Here is a 23,008-nt window from a genome sequence, read left to right on the forward strand (position 1 = left end):
ATTGTTTGTTATATGTATGATGGTTATAAAGGTCTAGACATACATCTAAAAGAGTCTTTTACAAATTTAGAAGGTACTAGTCCTGCCTGGTTTCAATAACCGTGGATAAAAACACGCTAAGCCCTGCTCCTTTCCCAAACCTAGTGTGCACACGGTTTTGCTCTAATTGTTATGAATTTGAGGAGTTCTTCATTAACGTCTAAGAAACGGTTGAGGTGTTTCTCCTCTTCATAGGAATACCTTGTAATGACATGAAGGAACTGAGGAGTCAGTACGGCCTGCTGTGACCTTTCCGGATACTGGTAGACGGATATCAGCTCTACAGCACTGACTAGCGTGTACAAGTAGCCAGCATGCGGCATGGAGAAGAAACAAAACAGGCTCAAAATGTCCTTCTGACAAGCTGTGTTTTTGGCGTCAGTAGCAAGAACATGATTTCCTAAAAGGAGGAAGGTAAAGAAAAATATATATCATTAACAAAGAGCTGTCAAGTTTAATAAACCACTAGACACCAGGAATAGGATTTAACCACAGGAACACTTGGATATTATTTAGCCACTGGACCACCAGTAAGGTGAAGGAACCATTTGATGGACGATGTATTAATAATATACTGGTCTTTCCAATAATTTAATAATGACGTTACTGGTGGTTCCAGAATACTACTTTAAACAACACCTTTATTACTTTTTTGACCCACCATTGAAGAGTACCCAAGACCTTAATGGCATATCCACACAGCAAGAAAGCAAAAGCACAGCAGCACCCTTACTGATCTCTCTTTTATTGATATGTGGATATACCGTAAGAGTTTCATCGGAATACCCCTTTAATGAACTTAAAGCACTCTTTAACTACCAGACGTGTGTAGCGAAGTGCACCATGCATCACTGGCTGACAGGAGCTGGAGAGAGGAGCGTACGCACACACTTCTCCTCTCTCCCGCTTCTGTCAGTCAGTAATAAGACTGCGTGATCTTGCGAGAAAGATCACACAGAAGAAGCCACTCTGACACTGTCCACAGCTGATTGGACAGCGTCAGAGCGCCATCACGTCCCCCCTGAACTTTTCATGTCCAGGAACGACCACTGACCGTACAGGGACTAATTTACATATCGGGGACTAATAAGAATGGCACGGATATCCATGGTGGAGGTTACACAGCGAATTCAAAGTGCCCCAGGGTCTGTGCAGCTGCGCATATAACATGGTGCACTCAGCTACACACGTCTGGGGCAGTGGGGCGTGCGTCTGGCTGCGTGGGGGGGCGGGTGGGGCGTGCGTCTGGCTGCGTGGGGGGGCGGGTGGGACGTGCCTCTGGCTGTGCGTGGGGGGCGGGTGGGACGTGCCTCTGGCTGTGCGTGGGGGGCGGGTGGGACGTGCCTCTGGCTGTGCGTGGGGGGCGGGTGGGACGTGCCTCTGGCTGTGCGTGGGGGGCGGGTGGGACGTGCCTCTGGCTGTGCGTGGGGGGCGGGTGGGACGTGCCTCTGGCTGTGCGTGGGGGGCGGGTGGGACGTGCCTCTGGCTGTGCGTGGGGGGCGGGTGGGACGTGCCTCTGGCTGTGCGTGGGGGGCGGGTGGGACGTGCCTCTGGCTGTGCGTGGGGGGCGGGTGGGACGTGCCTCTGGCTGTGCGTGGGGGGCGGGTGGGACGTGCCTCTGGCTGTGCGTGGGGGGCGGGTGGGACGTGCGTCTGGCTGTGCGTGGGGGGCGGGTGGGACGTGCGTCTGGCTGTGCGTGGGGGGCGGGTGGGACGTGCGTCTGGCTGTGCGTGGGGGGCGGGTGGGACGTGCGTCTGGCTGTGCGTGGGGGGCGGGTGGGACGTGCGTCTGGCTGTGCGTGGGGGGCGGGTGGGACGTGCGTCTGGCTGTGCGTGGGGGGCGGGTGGGACGTGCGTCTGGCTGTGCGTGGGGGGCGGGTGGGACGTGCGTCTGGCTGTGCGTGGGGGGCGGGTGGGACGTGCGTCTGGCTGTGCGTGGGGGGCGGGTGGGACGTGCGTCTGGCTGTGCGTGGGGGGCGGGTGGGACGTGCGTCTGGCTGTGCGTGGGGGGCGGGTGGGACGTGCGTCTGGCTGTGCGTGGGGGGCGGGTGGGACGTGCGTCTGGCTGTGCGTGGGGGGCGGGTGGGACGTGCGTCTGGCTGTGCGTGGGGGGCGGGTGGGACGTGCGTCTGGCTGTGCGTGGGGGGCGGGTGGGACGTGCGTCTGGCTGTGCGTGGGGGGCGGGTGGGACGTGCGTCTGGCTGTGCGTGGGGGGCGGGTGGGACGTGCGTCTGGCTGTGCGTGGGGGGCGGGTGGGACGTGCGTCTGGCTGTGCGTGGGGGGCGGGTGTCTGGCTGTGTGTGGGGGGCGGGTGTGTGGTGCGCGTGTCTAGCTGTGTGGGGCGGGCGTCTGGCTGCGTGTGGGGGTGGGGCGTGCGTCTGGCTGCGTGTGGGGCGTGCGTCTGGCTGCGTGTGGGGGTGGGGCGTGCGTCTGGCTGCGTGTGGGGGTGGGGCGTGCGTCTGGCTGCGTGTGGGGGTGGGGCGTGCGTCTGGCTGCGTGTGGGGGTGGGGCGTGCGTCTGGCTGCGTGTGGGGATGGGGCGTGCGTCTGGCTGCGTGTGGGGGTGGGGCGTGCGTCTGGCTGCGTGTGGGGGTGGGGCGTGCGTCTGGCTGCGTGTGGGGGTGGGGCGTGCGTCTGGCTGCGTGTGGGGGTGGGGCGTGCGTCTGGCTGCGTGTGGGGGTGGGGCGGGTGTCGGTCTGGCTGCGTGAGGGGGCAGGGCGGGTGTCGGTCTGTCTGCGTGTGTGGGTGGCGCGGGTGTCGGTCTGTGTGGGTGTGTGCGTCTGGCGGTGTGGGTGAGTGCGTCTGGCGTTGTGCGGATGCGTGCGCCTGCCGTTGTGCGGGTGCCTGCCGTTGTGCCGGTGTGTGCGCCTGCCGTTGTGCGGGTGCGTGCGCCTGCCGTTGTGCGGGTGCGTGCGCGGGTGCGTGCGCCTGCCGTTGTGCGGGTGCGTGCGCCTGGCGGTGTGAGTGTGCGCGCGTCTGGGTGTGTGCGTCTGGCGGTGTGGGCGTGTGCGTCTGGCGGTGTGGGCGTGTGCGTCTGGCGGTGTGGGCGTGTGCGTCTGGCGGTGTGGGCGTGTGCGTCTGGCGGTGTGGGCGTGTGCGTCTCGCGTTGTGGGCGTGTGCGTCTCGCGTTGTGGGCGTGTGCGTCTCGCGTTGTGGGCGTGCGCGTCTCGCGTTGTGGGCGTGCGCGTCTGGCGTTGTGGGCGTGCGCTTGTGCGTCTGGCGTTGTGGGCGTGCGCGTCTGGCGTTGTGGGCGTGCGAGTGTGCGTCTGGCGGTGTGGGCGGGCGCGTCTGGCGGTGTGCGCGTCTGGCGGTGTGCGCGTCTGGTGGTGTATGGGTGGGCGTGGCGGTGTGGGTGGGCGTCTGGCGGCGCGGGCGTTTGTCTAGCTGCGTGTGTGTATGGGTGGGGTGTCTGTCTAGCTGCGTGTGTGTGTGTATATGTGTGTGTGGGTGGGGTGTCTGTCTTGCTGCGTGTGTGTGTATGTGTGTGTGTATGGGTGGGGTGTCTGTCTAGCTGCGTGCGTGTGTGTGTGTGTGTGTGTGTGTGTGTGTGTGTGTGTGTGTGTGTATGTGTGTGTGTGTGTGTGTATGTGTGTGTGTGTGTGTATGTGTGTGTGTGGGTGGGGTGTCTGTCTTGCTGTGTGTGTGTGTGTGTGTGTGTGTGGGTGTGTGTGGGTGGGTGTGTGGGGTGTGGGTCTAGCTGCGTGTGTGGGTGGGGTGTGGGTCTAGCTGCGTGTGTCCCCTTAGATAGACAAAAAGACAGAAGAAAGGAAGCACATCCAAAAAGAAAGGGATCTTTATTCACCCAATGCGACGTTTCAGTCCAACAGGACCTTTCTCAACCAAATACTTTGTATTTTGTATATTGTGTGTCTGGAAACAAAAATAGAATCCAGCAGCACAGGCTTAAATGAAAGGGGGTGCAAGTCTTGGGGAACTGACCACTGTCCCTCTAGACAAAAAGCAGTAAATAGGCAGAACTCACATCTATCTAATATATAGTATACCGGTAGTTATAGGCTGGGGCTACACTCTGACTTTGACTGCAACACAAGTCACACGGCCAAAGATCACTATGTTCCATAGCCTACGTGGCAAGTAATGACAGTAAATGTGGTCGCGGTAATTTCACTTGCGATGTAGGCTACCGGACAAAGCGATTTTTGCCCATGGGACCAGTCATGGCCAAAGTCATTGTGTAGCCCCAGCCTAGAACTACACGGCAAGTTTGGCACTGGTCGCATGCACAAAGATCGCACTGGAACCAGCTTTGGAAAATGTGCTCACCAAAAGTCAGTTTGTGCACAATTCATTGAAAGCTCCGCCCTTTTTTTTTTTTTTTTTTTTTTTTTACACAGTATGGAAGCCCAACATGTTCTGAGAAAAACAAGACTAAATACATTGACGCTCTGAGGAAGTCACGTGGTGAAGAAAAATGCGTCAGCGTACGCCCCCTTTCCTGACGTCACAGATTGAGTAGTGTGTGAACCCACCTGTGGAGTTACTTGCCACACATGCACGATTGAATTGCACGGTGCTTATGCCGATGTAACCCAGATGGAATAAGACCGTCCGGCTGAGACAGATGCGCCCTGTTCCCTTCTATCCTCGCTTGGAATTTGGTGCTACATATTATATGTTCGATAAAAGAAACTTATTGGGACGGATAGTTCCCTTCAACTGCCGCTGTTATCTTCTGTTCTCCTCTGGTCTAACTGTGGGTTGTCAGTTACAACGTGGACCGCCGAAAGGGCACGGACTTGGCAAATCAACAGATTGGTACTGAAAAGGAACTTAGCGACTATTCCCTTATCGACTTTTCGGGAGCTATACCATTGACGCTAAGTATACGAACTGATACATGCCATTGGATAAATCTCTCCGTTTTGCTTTTTGCCTTTATTTATGTCCATGTGATTGATTGAGGTCTCCCTTTGACACAGCAAAGCATATCGGCTATATATGTTGATTTATAACATACGTGCACTAAGATTAAATTTACCTTATACTTGCAGCTGACATTTATTTCAGCTTTGGTGTGGCATAATTGAATGATCGACACACTACTCCTTATCTGAACGGGTTCACTTTCTGACTCACACTCACATATGTTCAAATTATTAGAGAATGTAAATTTCACGCTACATTTCTTCTATACTATATACGTAACCATATATGAATGTTAGATATTACTAATATGAGTTAATTACTAGTTACCCGGCCAGGTTTGTGACGTCTTCTCGGCTTGTTTATTTTAGTATTTGTGTTGTTTGTCATTTTTGACACAGTGTTGCACCTAGTGCTATCTTTGTCATATTTTAATTAATTGTTCAATAAAATGTCATATATCATTTTTACATACATGCTGAGCCAAGTGCCTACTTGCCAGTGGTAATCTCTGTCTATCTCCCAATTCCCTATTCCCCCTTTTCCGTCCCATCCTTAAAGAGGCTCTGTCACCAGATTTTCAAACCCCTATCTCGTATTGCAGCAGATCGGCGCTGCAATGTAGATAACAGTAACGTTTTTTTTTTTCAAAAACGAGCATTTTTGGCCAAGTTATGACCATTTTTATATTTATGCAAATGAGCCTTTCTTAAGTACAACTGGGCGTGTTTTAAGTAAAAGTACAACTGGGCGTGTATTGTGTGTGTTACATCTGGGCGTTTTTACTTATTTTACTAGCTGGGCGTTGTGAATGGGAGTGTATGATGCTGACGAATCCGCATCATCCACGTCTCTTCGTTAACACCCAGCTTCTGGCAGTGCACAGACACACAGCGTGTCCTCGCGAGATCACGCTGTGACGTCACTTCCTGCCCCAGGTCCTGCATCGTGTCGGACGAGCGAAGACACATCGGCACCAGGCGACAGAGGCTACAGTTGATTCTGCAGCAGCATCGGCGTTTGCAGGTAAGTCGATGTAGCCTCTGTCGCCTGGTGCCGATGTGTCCTCGCTCGTCCGACACGATGCAGGACCTGGGGCAGGAAGTGACGTCACAGCGTGATCTCGCGAGGACACGCTGTGTGTCTGTGCACTGCCAGAAGCTGGGTGTTAACGAAGAGACGTGGATGATGCGGATTCGTCAGCATCATACACTTCTATTCACAACGCCCAGCTAGTAAAACAAGTAAAAACGGCCAGATGTAACGAACACAATACACGCCCACTTGTACTTAAGAAAAGCTCATTTGCATAAATATAAAAATGGTCATAACTTGGCCAAAAATGCTCGTTTTTGAAAAATAAAAACGTTACTCTTATCTACATTGCAGCGCCGATCTGCTGCAATAGGAGATAGGGGTTTGAAAATCTGGTGACAGAGCCTCTTTAATATATTTTTTGTATATCACTAAACACATGTAGGTTGGAAGAGTAATAGAACAACAATTTACTTTTGAATTAGGGCATGGCTAAAACTTGTAAACGGGCCTGGGCAAGAACGGGGGTAAAGCCTCTGGTGAGGAAGTGAATTTGTCCTGCTTTTTTTCTCCCACAAACAGCCCCACTCTTGTCCATGGGCAGTATTTGGTATTGCAGCTTATCCCCTTTTAAGTGAATGGAGCTGGACAGTGTCCTCTATAAATTCCTACCAGTGATAGTGTAAAATTGCTAGTAGTACATGTGTGCAGTGGTAACAGAGCGCGTAGTCCGCACTGTAGTCCTAGACTTGGGATTATAATAAGAGCATATAAAAAAAACATACATGTAACACTGCATATAGGATGCATTTCCTAGCAGAGCATTTTACGGTGACTATTACATTTTTACGATACCTGTCTTATACGTAGGCAGCAGCTGTAGAGAATGAAGTCTGGTGCTCTCCACACTGAAGCCGTCCGTAAAGTCCGGTGCAAACCTCCTAAAAGGAAAAAACAAATTGCTTATATTATATATATATATATATATATATATATATATATACACACATATATACATACACACACACACAGTGTTTTAAGTTTTCACGCAGAGAAAGAGAAACAGTTTGGTTGCCTCTTCTTCCCTTCATGACAGAGTTTCGTTCAAATTCAATAATCCTTGAGCAGAAGATGTTCTTCTCCACATGAGCTATTCAGTCGATGCCACGAATTGGTTGGTATTCCAGCTGATGGACCCTCACCAAAGTTATCTTTCAACATATCAGAAGATATTCTCTTGTTGTTGACACCTAAGATCTTGGTATACGGAATTTATAATTTGGAGTAGCTATATAACATTTAGTACAGAGGGATACTTGAGCAGTTGTCAATATCAACCTGTTACCAGTAGAGGACAGCTTAAAGGGACACTCCGGACCAAAACTAAACTTTCCCATGTGTGCCATTACGGTATTCCATGTGTCAGTCTCTCACCTGTTATTTATCTCTATATATCAGACTGGGATGGTTGCTTAGCAGCAATGTGAATCCGGCTCGGTGACAGGTTTTCTCTACTTGAGTCTATGGAGATCTATGTGTCACCCATAACAGGCTTCAGCAGTTACTGGACCACACTAGTTTTGGGGGTGGGGGCAGAAACTTCTATCATCACCCACCACTGATACTTAGACAGGTTTATGCCACACAGGTATAATGTAGGAGAATATAGTGAGGGCTCCCTGTCTGTATACTTATAGTTTCTTTAGGAGAATGTGGAAGGATTTATAATCAGAAATGGTATGGTCTTTATCTGGTCATGTGATGCTGTGCTGAAGCATCATGGGATTGATAGCAAAGCAAAAAAAATCTGGGAAAATCGAAGAATCAAGACGGAGGCTTTTTTAAAGCACAGACAAGGCATCAGTTCGTAAAGTAAGTAGAGTATACATAAAAGAAGTGGAGAGTGTGGTATACAGGCAGGTGGGGAATGCAGACATGGAAAGTTGTGTTACCACTGGGGGTCTTCTTTAATTTTACTGACATGCTGGAAAATTAAATCAGGAACGTAAATCATTTCTATTGACAATTGCACTTTTTCTTTCGGCTGGTGTTGCTTAAATTCCATTCCACAGATTGATACAAAAAAGTATATTAGAAAATGTTTCCGTCATGTACACACCTTCACAACATACTGTATGACGTGGAGGCAACTGCAAAGGGTTAATAAAGCTCCACTGACAATCTGGTAGTCACCATCCACTCAACACACTAGGACAGGCTGAGGATCCTTTATTAAAGTTTTAAGCTTTAAAAGAAAAAAAAGGTACAAAAAGTATATAAAAAAAAAAAAAAAAAAAGAGACAAAAATAAGGTGCCAAGACATGCAAAACAGTTACAAAACGAAAGGGAGAAATAACAGAAGGCCTAACACAATCTGTAGAGTGCTCTGCTTTCTTGAGGGTAGGGAAACAATGGATGCCGACCCAGGATGTGAACACTTTTTATAGTACCAGTTATATTTTATATCCTCAGTCCAGGGCTCAGATTTCTAGAGCCGCAGAGCAACTTATTAGGCAAATGTGACGTTGGTGATCGAACAGTGAGGTAAAGAGGGGAGGAATATTACAAATATTAAATTATTCATCGTCCCTTAGTTCACCCCAAGAGGAGCCGTGAAGACGAGCAGCGATCAAGGAGACAGCTCGATGATCAGTGCTCATTTTCTCCTTTCACAAGGAGCAATGATCAGGTATGTATAGGGATGTGCCATGGTTCAACGATCATCGCCCCCATACATTTTAATCATGTCAGCAGCACATCTCCCTGTTTATACCGGGAGATGTGCTGCCGACTAGCAACCATCTTATCAACCGCATAAAAGGAGTAGATCAGCCGATGAAGGAGCGCTCGCTCATCGGCGCTTACACAAGGCAATGATCGGGAACGAGCGTTCAGAGGATTTAGCTAGACAGATGTCAATTTGCCATCTTTTGAAGCTTGTACAAGATGGACCTAATCTGTCAAAAGTCACACTCTGTCCTTCCAACTGATAACCCCCCAGCTTGGGTTCTACTATCCAGGATATATTGCAACAAACAACATGCAATAAAAATTCTTGGCCACTTCTCCTTACAATATTAACCATGTTGTTGCACGTTACATCCATCCACAGACACCTTTTATTACAAAAGCCATTTCAGCCAACTGAAAAAAAAAACAGTCTTTTTAACCCCTTCAGGACTGAGCCTGTTTTGGCCTTCAGGACGAAGCAGATTTTTCAAATCGGACATGTGTCACTTTATGTGGTAAGAACTCCGGAATGCTTTTGCCTATCCAAGTGATTCTGAGATTGTTTTCTCGTGACATATTGTACTTTATGTTAGGGAAAAAATTGTCGATAAATTCAATATTTATTTGTAAAAAACACCAAGATTTAGAGAACATTAGCAAAAATTAGCATTTTTCTAAATTTAAATGCATCTACTTGTAAAACAGATAGTAATACCACACAAAATACTTACTATTTTATATTTCCCATATGTCTACTTTATGTTTGCATCGTTTTTTGAACATTTTTATTTTTCTAGGACGTTACAAGGCTTAGAACTTTAGCAGCAATTTCTCATATTTTCAAGAAAATTTCAAAAGCCTATTTTTGCATGGACCAGTTCAGTTCTGAAGTGGCTTTGAGGGCCTTATATATTAGAAAGTCCCCATAAATCACCCCATTTTCAAAACTGCACCCCTCAAAGTATTCAAAAGAGCATTCAGAAAGTGTTTTAACCCTTTAGGCGTTTCACAGGAATTAAAGCAAAGTAGAGATGAAATTTACAAATTATTTTTTCGAAAATTAATTTGTAATACATTTTTTCTGTACCACAGAAGGTTTTACCAGAGAAACGCAACTCAATATTTATTGCCCAGATTCTGCAGTTTTTAGAAATATCCCACATGTGGCCCTAGTGCGGTAATGGACTGAAACACCGACCTCAGAAGCAAAGAAGCACCTAGTGGATTTTGGGGCCTCCTTTTTTTAGAATATATTGTAGGCACCATATCAGGTTTGAAGAGGTCTTGTGGTACCAAAACAGTAAAGACCCCCCAAAAGTGACCCCATTTTGGAAACTATACCCCTCAAGGAATTTATCTATGGGTATAGTTAGCATTTTGAACCCTCAGTTTTTTGCTAAATTTATTTGAATTAGTATGTGAAGATAAAAATCTACTTTTTTTGTGAAAAAACATAAAAATTGTAAATATTTACAAGGAATAAAGTAGAAAAATACCCTAACATATGTAAAGCAATTTTTTTTACAATTATAGCAATACCCCATATGTGGTAATAAGCTGCTGTTTGGACCCACAGCAGGCCTCAGAAGGGAAGGAGCACCATTTGGATTTTGGATTTCTGATTTTGCTGGAATAGTTTTCAGTGCCGTGTCACGTTTGCAATGCACTGGAGGGATGAAAACCGTGGAAACCCCCCAATAGTGACCCCATTTTGGAAACTACACCCCTCAAGGAATTTTTCTAGGGGTAAAGTTAGCATTTTGACACCACAGTTGTTTTGCATCGCTATAATCTGGGAGCCGGAACTTTTTTTATTTTTTCACCACCGGAGCTGTGTGAGGGCTTATTTGTTGCGGGACAATCTGTAATTTTCATTGGTACCATTTTGGGGTACATGCGATTTTGTTGATCACTTTTTATTCCATTTTTCAGCAAGCCAGGTGACCAAAAACCATCAATTCTGACAATGATTTTTATTTATTTTTTACAGCGTTCACCCTGGGCTATAAATGACCATTATATTTTATTCTGCGGGTCGGTACGATTACGGCGATACCATATGTATTTAGGTTTTTTATGTTTTGCAGCGTTTGTGCAATAAAATAACTTATTTAGAAAATAATTTTCTGAGAGGCATAACTTTTTTATTTTTCAGTCAAAAAAGCTGTGTAAGGGCTTGTTTTTTGCGGGACGAGTTGTAGTTTGTATCGGTACAATTTTGGCGTACATGCGACTTTTTGATCACTTTTTATTGTATATTTTGTGAGGGGTGGTGTCCAAAAAATAGTGATTCTCGCTTTGTTTTTCATTTATTTATTTTTTGCGGTGTTCATCGTGCGGGAAAAATAATATTATAGTTTTATAGTTGGGGTCGTTACGAACGCGGTGATACCAAATATGTGTACTTTTTTTTTACGTGTTCATTTTTTTTCCTATAATGAAAGACTTATTATAGGAAAAAAAGCAGTTCATGTTTATGTCACTTATAACTTTTAGATTTACACTTTTTTTTAAAACATTTTTATTCTTTTTTTTATTTTTGTCACTTGTCCCACTAGGGGACACTTAGACCTGCAGCTCTGATCGCTGCTGGAACACATTACACTACACACGTAGTGTAATGCATTCCAACTGTCATTGTGACGTGACAGTCACACTGACAGGAAGCCTACGACGACCACCCTCCGGGTGGTCCTCATAGGCTTCTGTACATGGCAACCCGGAAAACCAATTAAGGGGTTAACTGCCGAAATCAGCGGCGATAGGCCGCTGATCGGCAACGGAGAATGCAGGGCAGACACCCTGCACAGTTAACCGCCGCTGCGGTGTAGCGCCGCGCGGCGGTTAACTGTCAAAGCACAGACGTAACGGCACGTCAAGGTGCGCGAACTTACTGCACAAATTGACGTGCAGTTACGTCAAGGTGCGGGAAGGGGTTAATAAAACATCACAAACCAAAGTTTACGTTAAAGACTTTTCTAAGGCCCAGTTCACGCAGATTTTTTTTGACGCAGAAACCACGTCTGAATCAACGCAAAAAAAAATGCCACCCATTGATTTCAATGGGAGGCGGAGGCGTTTTTTTCCCCCTGAAGGCGTCTTATAGCTGATCTCAGTAAAAATAATAATAATAAAAAAAAAGCGGCATGCTCTTTCTTGCCACGGTTAAGCCTCTGACCTCCCATTGAAATCAATGGGGGGCAGAGAAAACCTTTTTCGCAGCGTTTTCTGCCCGCGGCGCTCAATGGCAGAGGGCAGCACGGTGGCTCAGTGGTTAGCACTCTTGCCTTGCAGCGCTGGGGTCCTGAGTTCAAATCCAACCAAGGACAACAACTGCATGGAGTTTGTATGTTCTCCCTGTGTTTGCGTGGGTTTCCTCCGGGTACTCCGGTTTCTTCCCACACCCCAAAAACATAGCAATAGGTAATACTGCAAGAATAAAAAGTTATGTACAGTGAGCAATCATCCGCCCTGACGCTACTAGAGCTTGGTTTATAGTGATCCCTGGACCCCTATACATCGATAATACATGCTGTAATAATGTCATCACTCTGTATAGTGCTCTACCATTAAAGAGGTGACAGGGAGATGAAATGATCAATTCCTGGTCACAAAGTGCTCAATATAGTGTTCAAAGGGTGTTTAGTAATGGGACCCAAATGCAGGTTGGGTCATTGCCATGGAAACACAGAAAATCATGATGTCATCAGGGGCATCCAAAAAAATTGCTTTGGACATTTCAGTATTGGGCAGCTTGGTCATGAAAGAGGTAAGGTTGTTAATCGTTACTTTTATTACCTGTACAACATAAAATTCACATGGTAAGGACTCTGTGCATCTATGGACAGTCCTATTGATTCTGGCGTCACTACTATATTGCACGATTTGCAGTCCTCTCCGACAAGTTCCACCGGCCTCTGACACATGACAAAGTCCTCAGACCCTAACGGATGGGATGCTGCCGCAACAAGATCATTTTTACTACCTGGAAAATAGAAGCAAGATTAATTTATACATTATTTTTATAGTTAACATAGGGCTGGACAATTATCAGGAGCCTCGTAGCCAACATAAGAAGAAACGTGCTACTGGTGGCGAACGTTCTGGGTTATTTACTATCCCGTCTATAAAAGTTTTATTTGATGGGCCAAAAAAAAAAAAAACCACAAATTGCCCAGTCCATAGTAGGGTGTACAACTAGAGATTTAAAAAAAAATGTTGATGATGACAAAACTATAGTTCAATAAATTAGAATAAAAATAAAAAAGCTCAGCTACATCAATGGGCCAGAGTTAAAGGGCTTTTCCCATGAGATACATGTATGACCTATCCACAGGATAGGTCATAAATGTCAAATAGATGCGGGTCCCACCTCTGGGACCCGAACCTATCTCTAGAACGGGGCCCCTAAATCCCGTTCAGCCTCTCTGCGTTGCGGCTGAAGGAGGTGAATTCCGACCATGAAAAAGGTTGTATGGTCGTGAGTTACGTAAACAGTGTAGCTCAATGAGCTACGAAGTTTCCGTAAGTCCCATAGAACGCAACGGAAGCTACATAAACCACGTAGCTCCCATGCTACGCTGCTTCCGTAACTGCCATTCACTACTATGGGAGTTACAGAAAGCGCAGCTCAGCGAGTAACTTGGTGCAATATCGCCATACACTGCAGTCTATTGTTCAGAGCAAGGAAAATATTGAGGGAAACAGCAAAAAGATTTATGATTTTCCAAAAATTAGCCACCAGAGGCCATGTCCAGCATCTGAAAGCCCATTCACATGCATTGCTGGCGTAATGCTACGATTTCCGTCCAGATTTAGGCACGGAATTTGCCTGTAAAACTCAACAGAATTTTACAGGCAAAATGTGGACACACAATACAAGATGAAAAGTTATTCCTTACATTTAATCACACATTTTTAAAATTCTAATATTGTACTTAAACTCACGATCAAAAAAAGACCCATTAAATTATTACCTTTCTCTGGCAACATTTCGACTTCTGTTGTGTTTTTCAAGATAGTGTTGGTTCCTTTTGGGGGCTCTGAGTTCAGTCTAAACACCAAAACTTCCAGATCATTTGAGATACCAATGTGCCCGGAGCAAAAACACAGCTGACTAGGTACAATCCCATTTACGTGTAAAACCAAGGATCTGTCAAAATCCAGCATTGTTGTATCATGGATGGCAATGTACTTCAAACTGAAGACCACTAGTCTGTTTTTGCAGCCAACCAGAAGATCTCCTCGAACAGGACAACAAGAGAGGCACAGCGGGTTTTCAGAGAGGGGCATCTCTATGATTTCCATCTGGTCCTTTGAAATTCCACTATGGAGAGATTCTAACTGGAGGCCAAGCATCCGTACACTGATCCGAGAGCTCTCTGTAGTCTGACATCTCCAGTTCACATATGCTCTTAGAGAGGAAATATTGTTTTTCTCTTCAATTGTAACCAAATAGTCTCCTAAAAATGAAGACATGTTTATTTAGTAAATGCATGTGATCCTTTAACTCCAACCAAAACCTGAAAATTGAGGTTTGACAAAAAGTACCCAAAGAACCGGTCAGAAGAGGCGCTATGCAGAGAAAACATTAAAGAGGCTCTGTCACCAGATTTTGCAACCCCTATCTGCTATTGCAGCAGATAGGCGCTGCAATGTAGATTACAGTAACGTTTTTATTTTTAAAAAACGAGCATTTTTGGCCAAGTTATGACCATTTTTGTAGTTATGCAAATGAGGCTTGCAAAAGTCCAAGTGGGTGTGTTTAAAAGTAAAAGTCCAAGTGGGCGTGTATTATGTGCGTACATCGGGGCGTTTTTAATACTTTTACTAGCTGGGCGCTCTGAAGAGAAGTAACATCCTCTTCTCTTCAGAACGCCCAGCGTTCTGAAGACAGGAGGATGTTACTTCTCTTCAGAGCGCCCAGCTAGTAAAAGTATTAAAAACGCCCCGATGTACGCACATAATACACGCCCACTTGGACTTTTACTTTTAAACACACCCACTTGGACTTTTGCAAGCCTCATTTGCATAACTACAAAAATGGTCATAACTTGGCCAAAAATGCTCTTTTTTTAAAAATAAAAACGTTACTGTAATCTACATTGCAGCGCCGATCTGCTGCAATAGCAGATAGGGGTTGCAAAATCTGGTGACAGAGCCTCTTTAAAGCTTCCTTTTAGTGATCAGTGGGGTTCCCAGTGATCAGCAGGTGACGGAATGTTCTGGCAAAATGCCATCACTTGCTGAACCCGCTTAGGATCCACAAGTATAGGCTTTGCAATCTTTTTTTTTTTTTTTGTTTTAATTTTAAAAGAACAAGAAAACTTTTTTTATAGAATACAAATAACAAGCGCTCAGAACAATACTAGGCTGTGTTCACATCAAAATTAGTGAACACGTTTGGGAAAGCTCCCAATGCATACGCTGAACATACACAGAGGTTCCCATTCACCCGACAAAGGCCAAAAGAGTGTCATTTTAACCTCTTCCAGGGTAGTATGCATTGGCATACCTTTTTTTTTTTTTTTTGGTATAGGAAAGCGCAACAGACTGTTTTATACAGTGGGCCACGGCAAAAAAACAAACTATACCTTTATAACTGTAACTTTTTTTTTTGTACTGCTGCTGTACGGCTTTAGTGCCATGCGTCGGAGGTATACATACAGAATCCAATACAATAAACTGAAACCCGTTTACACCTAGCAATAAGGGTATGGTCACATGTGGCATTTTCCTGCCATTTAAAAGAAATATAACACAGAAACAAAACATGACAAATATCACCATGTGTGAACGGCCCACCTAAAGTTTACAACCGATGCGACAGCCGAGGTAGGGCAGGCCGGTTGCTTAGGCAACTGTAGGATGCTAAAGTCTCATCTACAAAGCTCCTGGTCTGCCATGCTTCCCCTAGAGTATCTCCTGTTGTCACCCCTAAGCTTCTGCGGGTGAGCCGGCATACTTCATAAGAATAGCTACAGCTTAGGCTGGGGCTCTACCCTGACTTTTTTGTTAGTCAGGCTTTCCAGTTCTAACTTTCAGGCTACAGAGCGGAGGAATACTTTAAGCAGGCTGCATGTGACTCAGTGGACTGAAGCTGTTACTTAATAGTTGAAGTAGATCTGTCAAGTAAATATGGGAAGAACTAATGTCAAATAATGGAACAAATGATAAACGGGAGATCTTAAAATCTGCTTTGTATAATTATAGTGCAAAATTTATTCCTATAGGTACCAAGTACAAACAACTAAAATTAAACCCCACACGGCTTACACAAATTTGAAAAACACAAATCGGAGGGTACAGCTGTAGCCTTTGTAAATTATAAAGAGCTTATTAAAATCTGTAAAAAAAAGTCATAAAAATCAGCAAAAATACCAAATGAAATGCAGGTGATAGCCAAGGATAGTAAAACAAATCCCAAGTATTTAAAGAGGCTCTGTCACCACATTATAAGTGCCCTATCTCCTACATAATGTTTGTGTGTCACTTACTCACACAGCACATCAAGATCACGCTGTCCTGTCATTTACAGCGTGTTCTCGCGAGATCACACTTGCTGTCATTAAGTCCCACACAAACGTTACCAAAGTGTCGGGATTGTGAATAGACATTGTGTCCTGGCTGGAGGTGATGTCTATTCACTCTCAAGACACTTCAGTAAAGTTAATGCGCGAGTAAGTGACAGCACATCGTGATCTCGCAAGATCACTATGTGCGGAGTACATGAACGGAGAGGGGTGTATGACGCTGATTGGTCGACGTCATACACTCCTCTGTACAATGCCCACTTGGTCAAAAGCTAACACAAACTCCCAATTGGGCATTAAGAAAGTCATTAGCATAAATCTTGTTTCAACAGCTGTCCCACGTACGTTTAACACGTTCGTGTGAATCAGGCCTTACAAGGAGAAATGATCAGTTATGTATGGGGATGAGCGCTCCTTACTACTATCATTCGTCCTCATACGTTTCCATTATGTCAGCAGCACATCTTCCTGTTTACACCGGGAGATGTGCTGAGAACTAGCGACCATTTTATTGACCACGTAAACTATCAAATCAGCTGATGAGCGAGAATTTGCCCGATTATGAGCCGATTGTTGCCCTGTTTACACAGGGCAACGAATGGGAATGACCGTTCGTAGGAACGCTCTTTTGCCCAATCATTGGCCCGTGTAAAAGTTGAGTGTATTCTTTGATTGCTCCTATTAGCCATGTGGCACGATATTTCTTTGTGCCGTTTTAACTATTGGTAGAACAGACCTGTCCCTGTCATATGCTGCCTCTTATATTAAAGAGAACCTTTCACCTACCCATACATGTGAAGCTGAGTGCAGCATGTAATAGGCAGGGCTTCACAAACACTGTCTCACTTGAAATTATTTTCCCATCTTATATTTATACTTGGCACCCGATATGTAAATAAGCCCCTGAACTGCCAATGGGGCGTTTCTATCTAACTAAATGGCAAGGGGGCGTAATGTCTTCGCTCTAACACTGTGTTCCCTCCCGCGACAACACACACAGGCTGGTGGTTCTGCAGCGCTCTCAGTCTGTGTGTGTTCTAGCGGGAGGGAACACAGCACAAGACGCCCTGATACTGTCCATAGCTGATTGGATAGTGTCAGAGCGAAGAGATCACGCCCCCTTGCTATTTAGTTAGATAGAAACGCTCCATTGGCAGTTCAGGGGATTATTTACATATCGGGCACCAAATATACCAGCACCAATATGTAAATAACGGAGGAAGATAGGAAAAATATGTAAAGTGAGACAGTGCTTGTGAAGCTATTACATGCTGCACTCAGCTGCACTCGTATGTGCAGGTGAAAGGTTCTCTTTAAAGTGGTTCGCTTTAAGACTGGAAAGTTGTGCTACAAAAAGTCACAGTGGAGTCTTGGCCTTAAATGGGTTTTCCCCATAATTATTATTTCTCACCTATCCATAGGCCTCATGCACACGACCGTAGCCGTGTGCAGGGCCGTGATTTTCGGGTCGGCCGGCTGCGGACTGTCAGCGGACTGTCAGCCGCAGGCCGCCCGCAAATCGTGGGACATGCACATGGCCGCGGCTATTGTTTTCAATGAGCCCGGACCGCAGAACCGGGCCGTAATAAGACATGCCCGTTCTTTCTGCGGTCCGGGCTCCCGGGCCGTGCACGGACCGCAAAAACTACGGTCGTGTGCACGGCCACATAGAAAAGAATGGGGCCGCAATTCTCCCGTGGATTTTCAGGGGAATTGCGGCCGCAAAAACACGGTCGTGTGCATGAGGCCATAGGATGGGTGATAAATATCTGATCCGTGGTGGTCCGATCGTTGGGACCCCCACCGATCCCGAGAGCAGGCTTACCTTGCCGTTCCTGGGAATCCCATAGGAATGGAGCAGTAGTGCGCATGCTTGACCACCTCTCCATTCAGTTCTATGGGATGCCAAGCCCTACCATCTGCAGCCCCATAGAAACCAATGGAGTGGTGGCCGAACACGTACACTACCACTCTATTCCTAACGGGAAGGTAAGTGCTATGGGGCTCCCAGGAAGGGCAAGGGAAGTCTTTTCTAGTGATAGGCGGGGGACCCAGCAGTTAGATCCTCATTAATCAGTTATTATAAGAACGAGAATTATGATTATGGGAAAACCATGTAGTCATAATAAGGTCCTGACAAAGAAGTGTATACTATTTAGTTTGCGTTGTTTTGATTAGAGATCCCAATATGTAACATTTTTTTCTTCTTTATCAAGAAAAGTTGGGTGACAGCAGCTCCCACAAAGCTTTCACGGGAACAAATATAACTAAGAAACGGCTGAGAACGTAGAAGTTTTAACAACTTGTTAGAAGACAACAACTCAAAAACTTACGTCAGAGGGCTCAGAAATTTGTTTTAGGGTCCAAACACTGAAACAAAAATATTGTCACCTCTGTGAGCAGCTGACGGCCCCAGGAGACTTACCTACATCACTGTAGCTCATATGTACTACTTTCCCCAGCGTGTTAAAGCTGCAGAGCGGGTGACATAGCTCCTGTTCCACGTTGAACACTTCCACTTTACAGCCACCAGCGCAGGTGACAAACACGCTATCCCGGCCGCAGCAAAACACCTCTGGTGCCTGCTTGGTGGGCACGACCCTCTGGGATCCAAAGGGGTGACAGTTGTACAGCTGCACCATTGTCTTAGACTGGGACTTGCAGGATGAACCCACAACTGGACATCACAATCTTTTGCAGCCCCCCATGTTTGGATCCATATAGGGGATTATTTAGGAAGCTGGAGTATGAAGCTGCTGAGATCCATAGCTATGATGAGAAGAGTAGTCCTCTGAAGCTCTGCACATAAACATAGATAGAAAACGTTAACTCTGATCAACAAGCACAAGGTGACGTATGATGAGAATTGTCACCTGTCCCCCTCCTCATTCTAACGTCAGCACGTCCTGCAGATCAGCGGCTGCTGTAGAATAACATGACATTTATGGCTGCACCTAAATCCAGGACAAGACACTTCCCCCCTCTTCCTAGCGCAGCATGTGACGCCCATTACGAGATCACATGCTCCGGAGACTGGGCGCGTTCATTACAGGAGGGAGAAGGGGGTGTAGCGACGCACATAGCTCACGTAGTTCTCATAGAGCTTGCTCTGAGTTTATTGGGCACGCTGGACGTGTTTGGCAGATAGAACAGTTATTCCGCAATCCGACGATTTTTGGGCCAATTTGTATAGATAATGAAACGTAAGACACCAATATAAACCTATTTACAGATTGTGCCAGGGTAGCCTGCTGTCAGAAAGCTGCAGTCCTATGTAAACAATATGGGCGCAATGGCAATGTCATGAAGTATCTAATAATAAAATGATTAGATGGAAATCTCGATTGTTCAGAACATTTATGTGCTAAATTGTGGTGGAGCAATCGTACAATATAAATGGTAAATCGTTTAAAAAAATCTCTGAATGCCGAGTGCGTCATGGCTGAATCGTTGGCGTCTATGGCCAGTTATAGTCAGGTCACTGCGTTGTATTGTCTGTCGTCTTTCCTTGAATATATATGGAGTCTACGGCTCCTACACAAATGTTTGTACACCTTGAGTCTGCATAGTTGCCAATATTTGAAAATGTTTTCCAGGGACACTTAGGCCCCATGAACACGACTGTAAAAATTGTCCGTAATTATGGACCCATTCAGTTCTATTGGCCGCGGACACCTTTCCGTATCACTACGGATGGGTGTCCGTGCGGTAGAAATGTTCAGAAAATTATGGAACATGTCCGTTCTTTTGCATTTTACGGGCCGTGCTCCCATACTTTGTGATTACGGGCATGGCTGTGTGCATGAGGCCTTAGGCCCCATGCACACGACCGTAAAAAAGCTCAGCTTTTGTGGACCGCAATTGCGGTCCGCAAAAACGGACTCATTCACTTTCATTGAACGCGGACACCTTTCCGTAGCACTAAGGAAGGGTGTCCGTGCCGTGGAAATGTTCCGGGAATTATGGAACATGTCCGTTCTTTTGCATTTTGCGGGCCGTGCTCCCATACTTTGTATGGGAGCACAGCCCGAAAATGCGGCTGTCAGTCGGCCGTGCCCACAATCACGGGCACGGTCGTGTGCATGGGGCCTTAGGGTGTGGTGTCTTTGGTGGGTGTGTCTTATGGGGACATGGTATATCTGGTGGGCGTGGCTTTCCAGAATTTCTGCATAGAAAGAAGTACAGTAAAAAATAGTGTAGTACCGTGTTAGCCAGAGACAATATGAAATGTTAAATACTTTTGTGTCAAAAAAGACAAAAGTATTATAGGTATGATACCTTTATTGGCTAACCATGGTTATGGTTAGCCAATAAAGGTATCATACCTATTATACTTTTTTGACACAAAAGTATTTAACATTGCATAGAAAGAACAAACAAAATGTCTACACGAGTTCGGCTGACAACTACTATCGTGGCTGGTATGTCTCTGGTTATTTGGTTGTTTACAGGCTGGTGATATCTCACTTTATCACTAGGGCTAGGTGATATGTGCAGACCACTAAGGGTAGCTTAAAAACCAGCGTAGAAAGTGCTACACTCAGTGCCCCTTGTAGATTGCGCTCCAAACTGCCCCCAGTAGACCTTGCCACACGCTGCGCCCTGTAGACATTGCCACACGCTGTGCCCTGTAGACATTGCCACACGCTGCGCCCTGAGGACATTGCTCCCTGTAGAAATTACCACACAATGCTCCCTGTAGATGCCACAGTGTGCCCTGAAGATAGTTCCACATGACCCCCTGTAGATAGTACCATATTGCCCTCTATAGATAATACACAGTGCCCTCTGTAGACAGAGCCATGCAGCCCCCCTGTGGATGATGCCACGCAGCCCCCCCCTGTAGATGATGCCGCAGCCCCCCCTGTAGATGATGCCATGCAACCCCCCATGTAGATGATGCCATGCAGCCCCCCTGTAGATGATGCCTCGCAGCCCCCCCTGTAGATGAAGTCAGGCAGCCCCCCTTAGATGATGCCACGCAGCCCCCCCCCGTAGATGATGCCCCGCAGCCCCCCATGTAGATGATGCCACAGCCCCCCCCTGTAGATGATGCCACAGCCCCCCCCCTGTAGATGATGCCACCCAGCGCCCCCCTGTAGATGATGCCACCCAGCGCCCCCCTGTAGATGATGCCACCCAGTGCCCCCTGTAGATGATGCCACACAGCCCCCTGTAGATGATGCCACACAGCCCCCCTGTAGATGCCACACAGCCCTCCCTGTAGATGATGCCACACAGCCCCCCTGTAGATGATGCCACACAGCCCCCCCTGTAGATGATGCCACACAGCCCCTCCTGTAGATGATGCCACACAGCCCCTCCTGTAGATTATGCCACACAGCCCCCCTGTAGATAATGCCACACACACACCCCTCTAGATGATGCCACCCCCCCCTGTAGATGATGCCACACACCCCTGTAGATGATGCCACCCCCCTTGTAGATGATGCCACCCCCCTTGTAGATGATGCCACACACACACACACACACACACACACACACACACACACACACACCCCCTCTGTAGATGATGCCACATACACACACACCCCCTCTGTAGATGATGCCACATACACACCACACACACACACACACACAATAGTGTTCAAGTATGAGCCCGTAAGATGTGTCCTGAATGGTGAACAGCTCTTGCAGGAATGTTGTGGTAAAATATGAAATAAAGCAGAGGATTGGTTGCTAAACACAGACTTTTATTTTTAGACCGGTGTTTATGGTGCACGCGGCCGTGTGATAATGCAGATCTTCCCAATATGGGAGGCACTTGTTTTAGACACGGCTCAGGCAGGTGTTTATGATGGCTGGCTTATTGTGATACTGTCGCAGACGGGGCCATGGGCACCGCTCCCTGATGTAGGGGTTGGTCCGCAATACAGGCCTAGTAAGATGAAAAATTACTGCCTATTTTTACTTAACTAATCATCACATCAGATGGGTACAATGCCACAATGGGCCAAAAATACAGTAACATGTAAAGTCTTATTCCCTTTAGAGGGGTTTTCCCATCAGAGACATTTATGAACTATCTACAGGATAGGTCATAAATGTCAAGAAGATGTGGGTCCCACCTCTGGGACCCGCACCTATCTCTAGAACGGGGCCCCCTAAACCCCCGTTCTACCAGTCTGTGTTGTGGCTGACACATGTGATTCCCGACTCAGAATTACGGAAAAAGCATAACTCGCTGAACTACGCTGTTTCCGTAAGCCCCATAGAACTGAATGGTAGTTATGGAAACAGCGTAGCTCGCATGCTACGTTGCTTCTGTAACTGCCATTCACTACTATGGGAGTTAGGAAAACAGCTTTTTCTGCCTCCTATTGATATCAATGGGAGGTCAGAGATGAAAACGCCTGAAGAAAGGGCATGAAGCTTCCTTTTCCCATAAGCGTTTTTTTACGCTCGCGGGAAAAAAATGCCCCCCACGGTTTCTGGGTTTCACGGTTTCTGGGTTAAAAACAGTGCCAAAAAAACTGTGTGAATATAAACTAATGGTAAGTTCACACAGAGTTTTTTGACGCGGAAACCATGTCAGAAAACGCGCCAAAAAACAGCCAAAAATACCTCCCATTGATTTCAATGGGAGGCGTAGGCGTTTTTTTCCAACGAACGGAAAAACTGTATCGCGGGAAGAAGCGATATGCCCTATCTTCGGGCGTTTACGTCTCTGACCTCCCATTGATATCAATAGGAGTCAGAGAAAGCGTATTTCGCTGCGTTTTTGCCCGCGGCGCTCAATGGCCGCAGGCGGAAAATGCAGCAAAAAACG

At 46.5% G+C, this 23,008-nt stretch overlaps 2 protein-coding genes across 3 annotated transcripts in view; one reads left to right on the plus strand and one right to left on the minus strand.

The window, feature by feature from the left end:
- HPS3 (HPS3 biogenesis of lysosomal organelles complex 2 subunit 1) overlaps positions 1–19,227 on the minus strand; it is a 62,886-nt gene extending 43,659 nt beyond the window's left edge. Inside the window, exons 1-6 of one of the 2 annotated variants that reach the window (XM_075861442.1) lie at positions 19,092–19,227; positions 18,644–19,017; positions 13,663–14,148; positions 12,485–12,671; positions 6,812–6,897; positions 241–439 (exon numbers count right to left, since the gene is read on the minus strand). In XM_075861442.1, coding sequence (XP_075717557.1) covers positions 241–439; positions 6,812–6,897; positions 12,485–12,671; positions 13,663–14,148; positions 18,644–18,860 — 1,175 coding nt within the window. In that variant the 5' untranslated portion in view covers positions 18,861–19,017; positions 19,092–19,227. Of the gene's footprint in view, positions 1–240; positions 440–6,811; positions 6,898–12,484; positions 12,672–13,662; positions 14,149–18,643 lie in introns of both variants that reach the window. The other variant, XM_075861443.1, reaches the window with a different exon arrangement.
- HLTF (helicase like transcription factor) overlaps positions 19,093–23,008 on the plus strand; it is a 123,870-nt gene continuing 119,954 nt past the window's right edge. The window contains exon 1 of the mRNA XM_075861449.1: positions 19,093–19,421. The gene's annotated coding sequence lies outside the window, so the exon portion shown is untranslated. The remainder of the gene's footprint in view (positions 19,422–23,008) is intronic.

The sequence above is a fragment of the Rhinoderma darwinii genome, chromosome 4 (assembly GCF_050947455.1).
Source record: "Rhinoderma darwinii isolate aRhiDar2 chromosome 4, aRhiDar2.hap1, whole genome shotgun sequence".
NCBI lineage: Eukaryota > Metazoa > Chordata > Amphibia > Anura > Rhinodermatidae > Rhinoderma > Rhinoderma darwinii.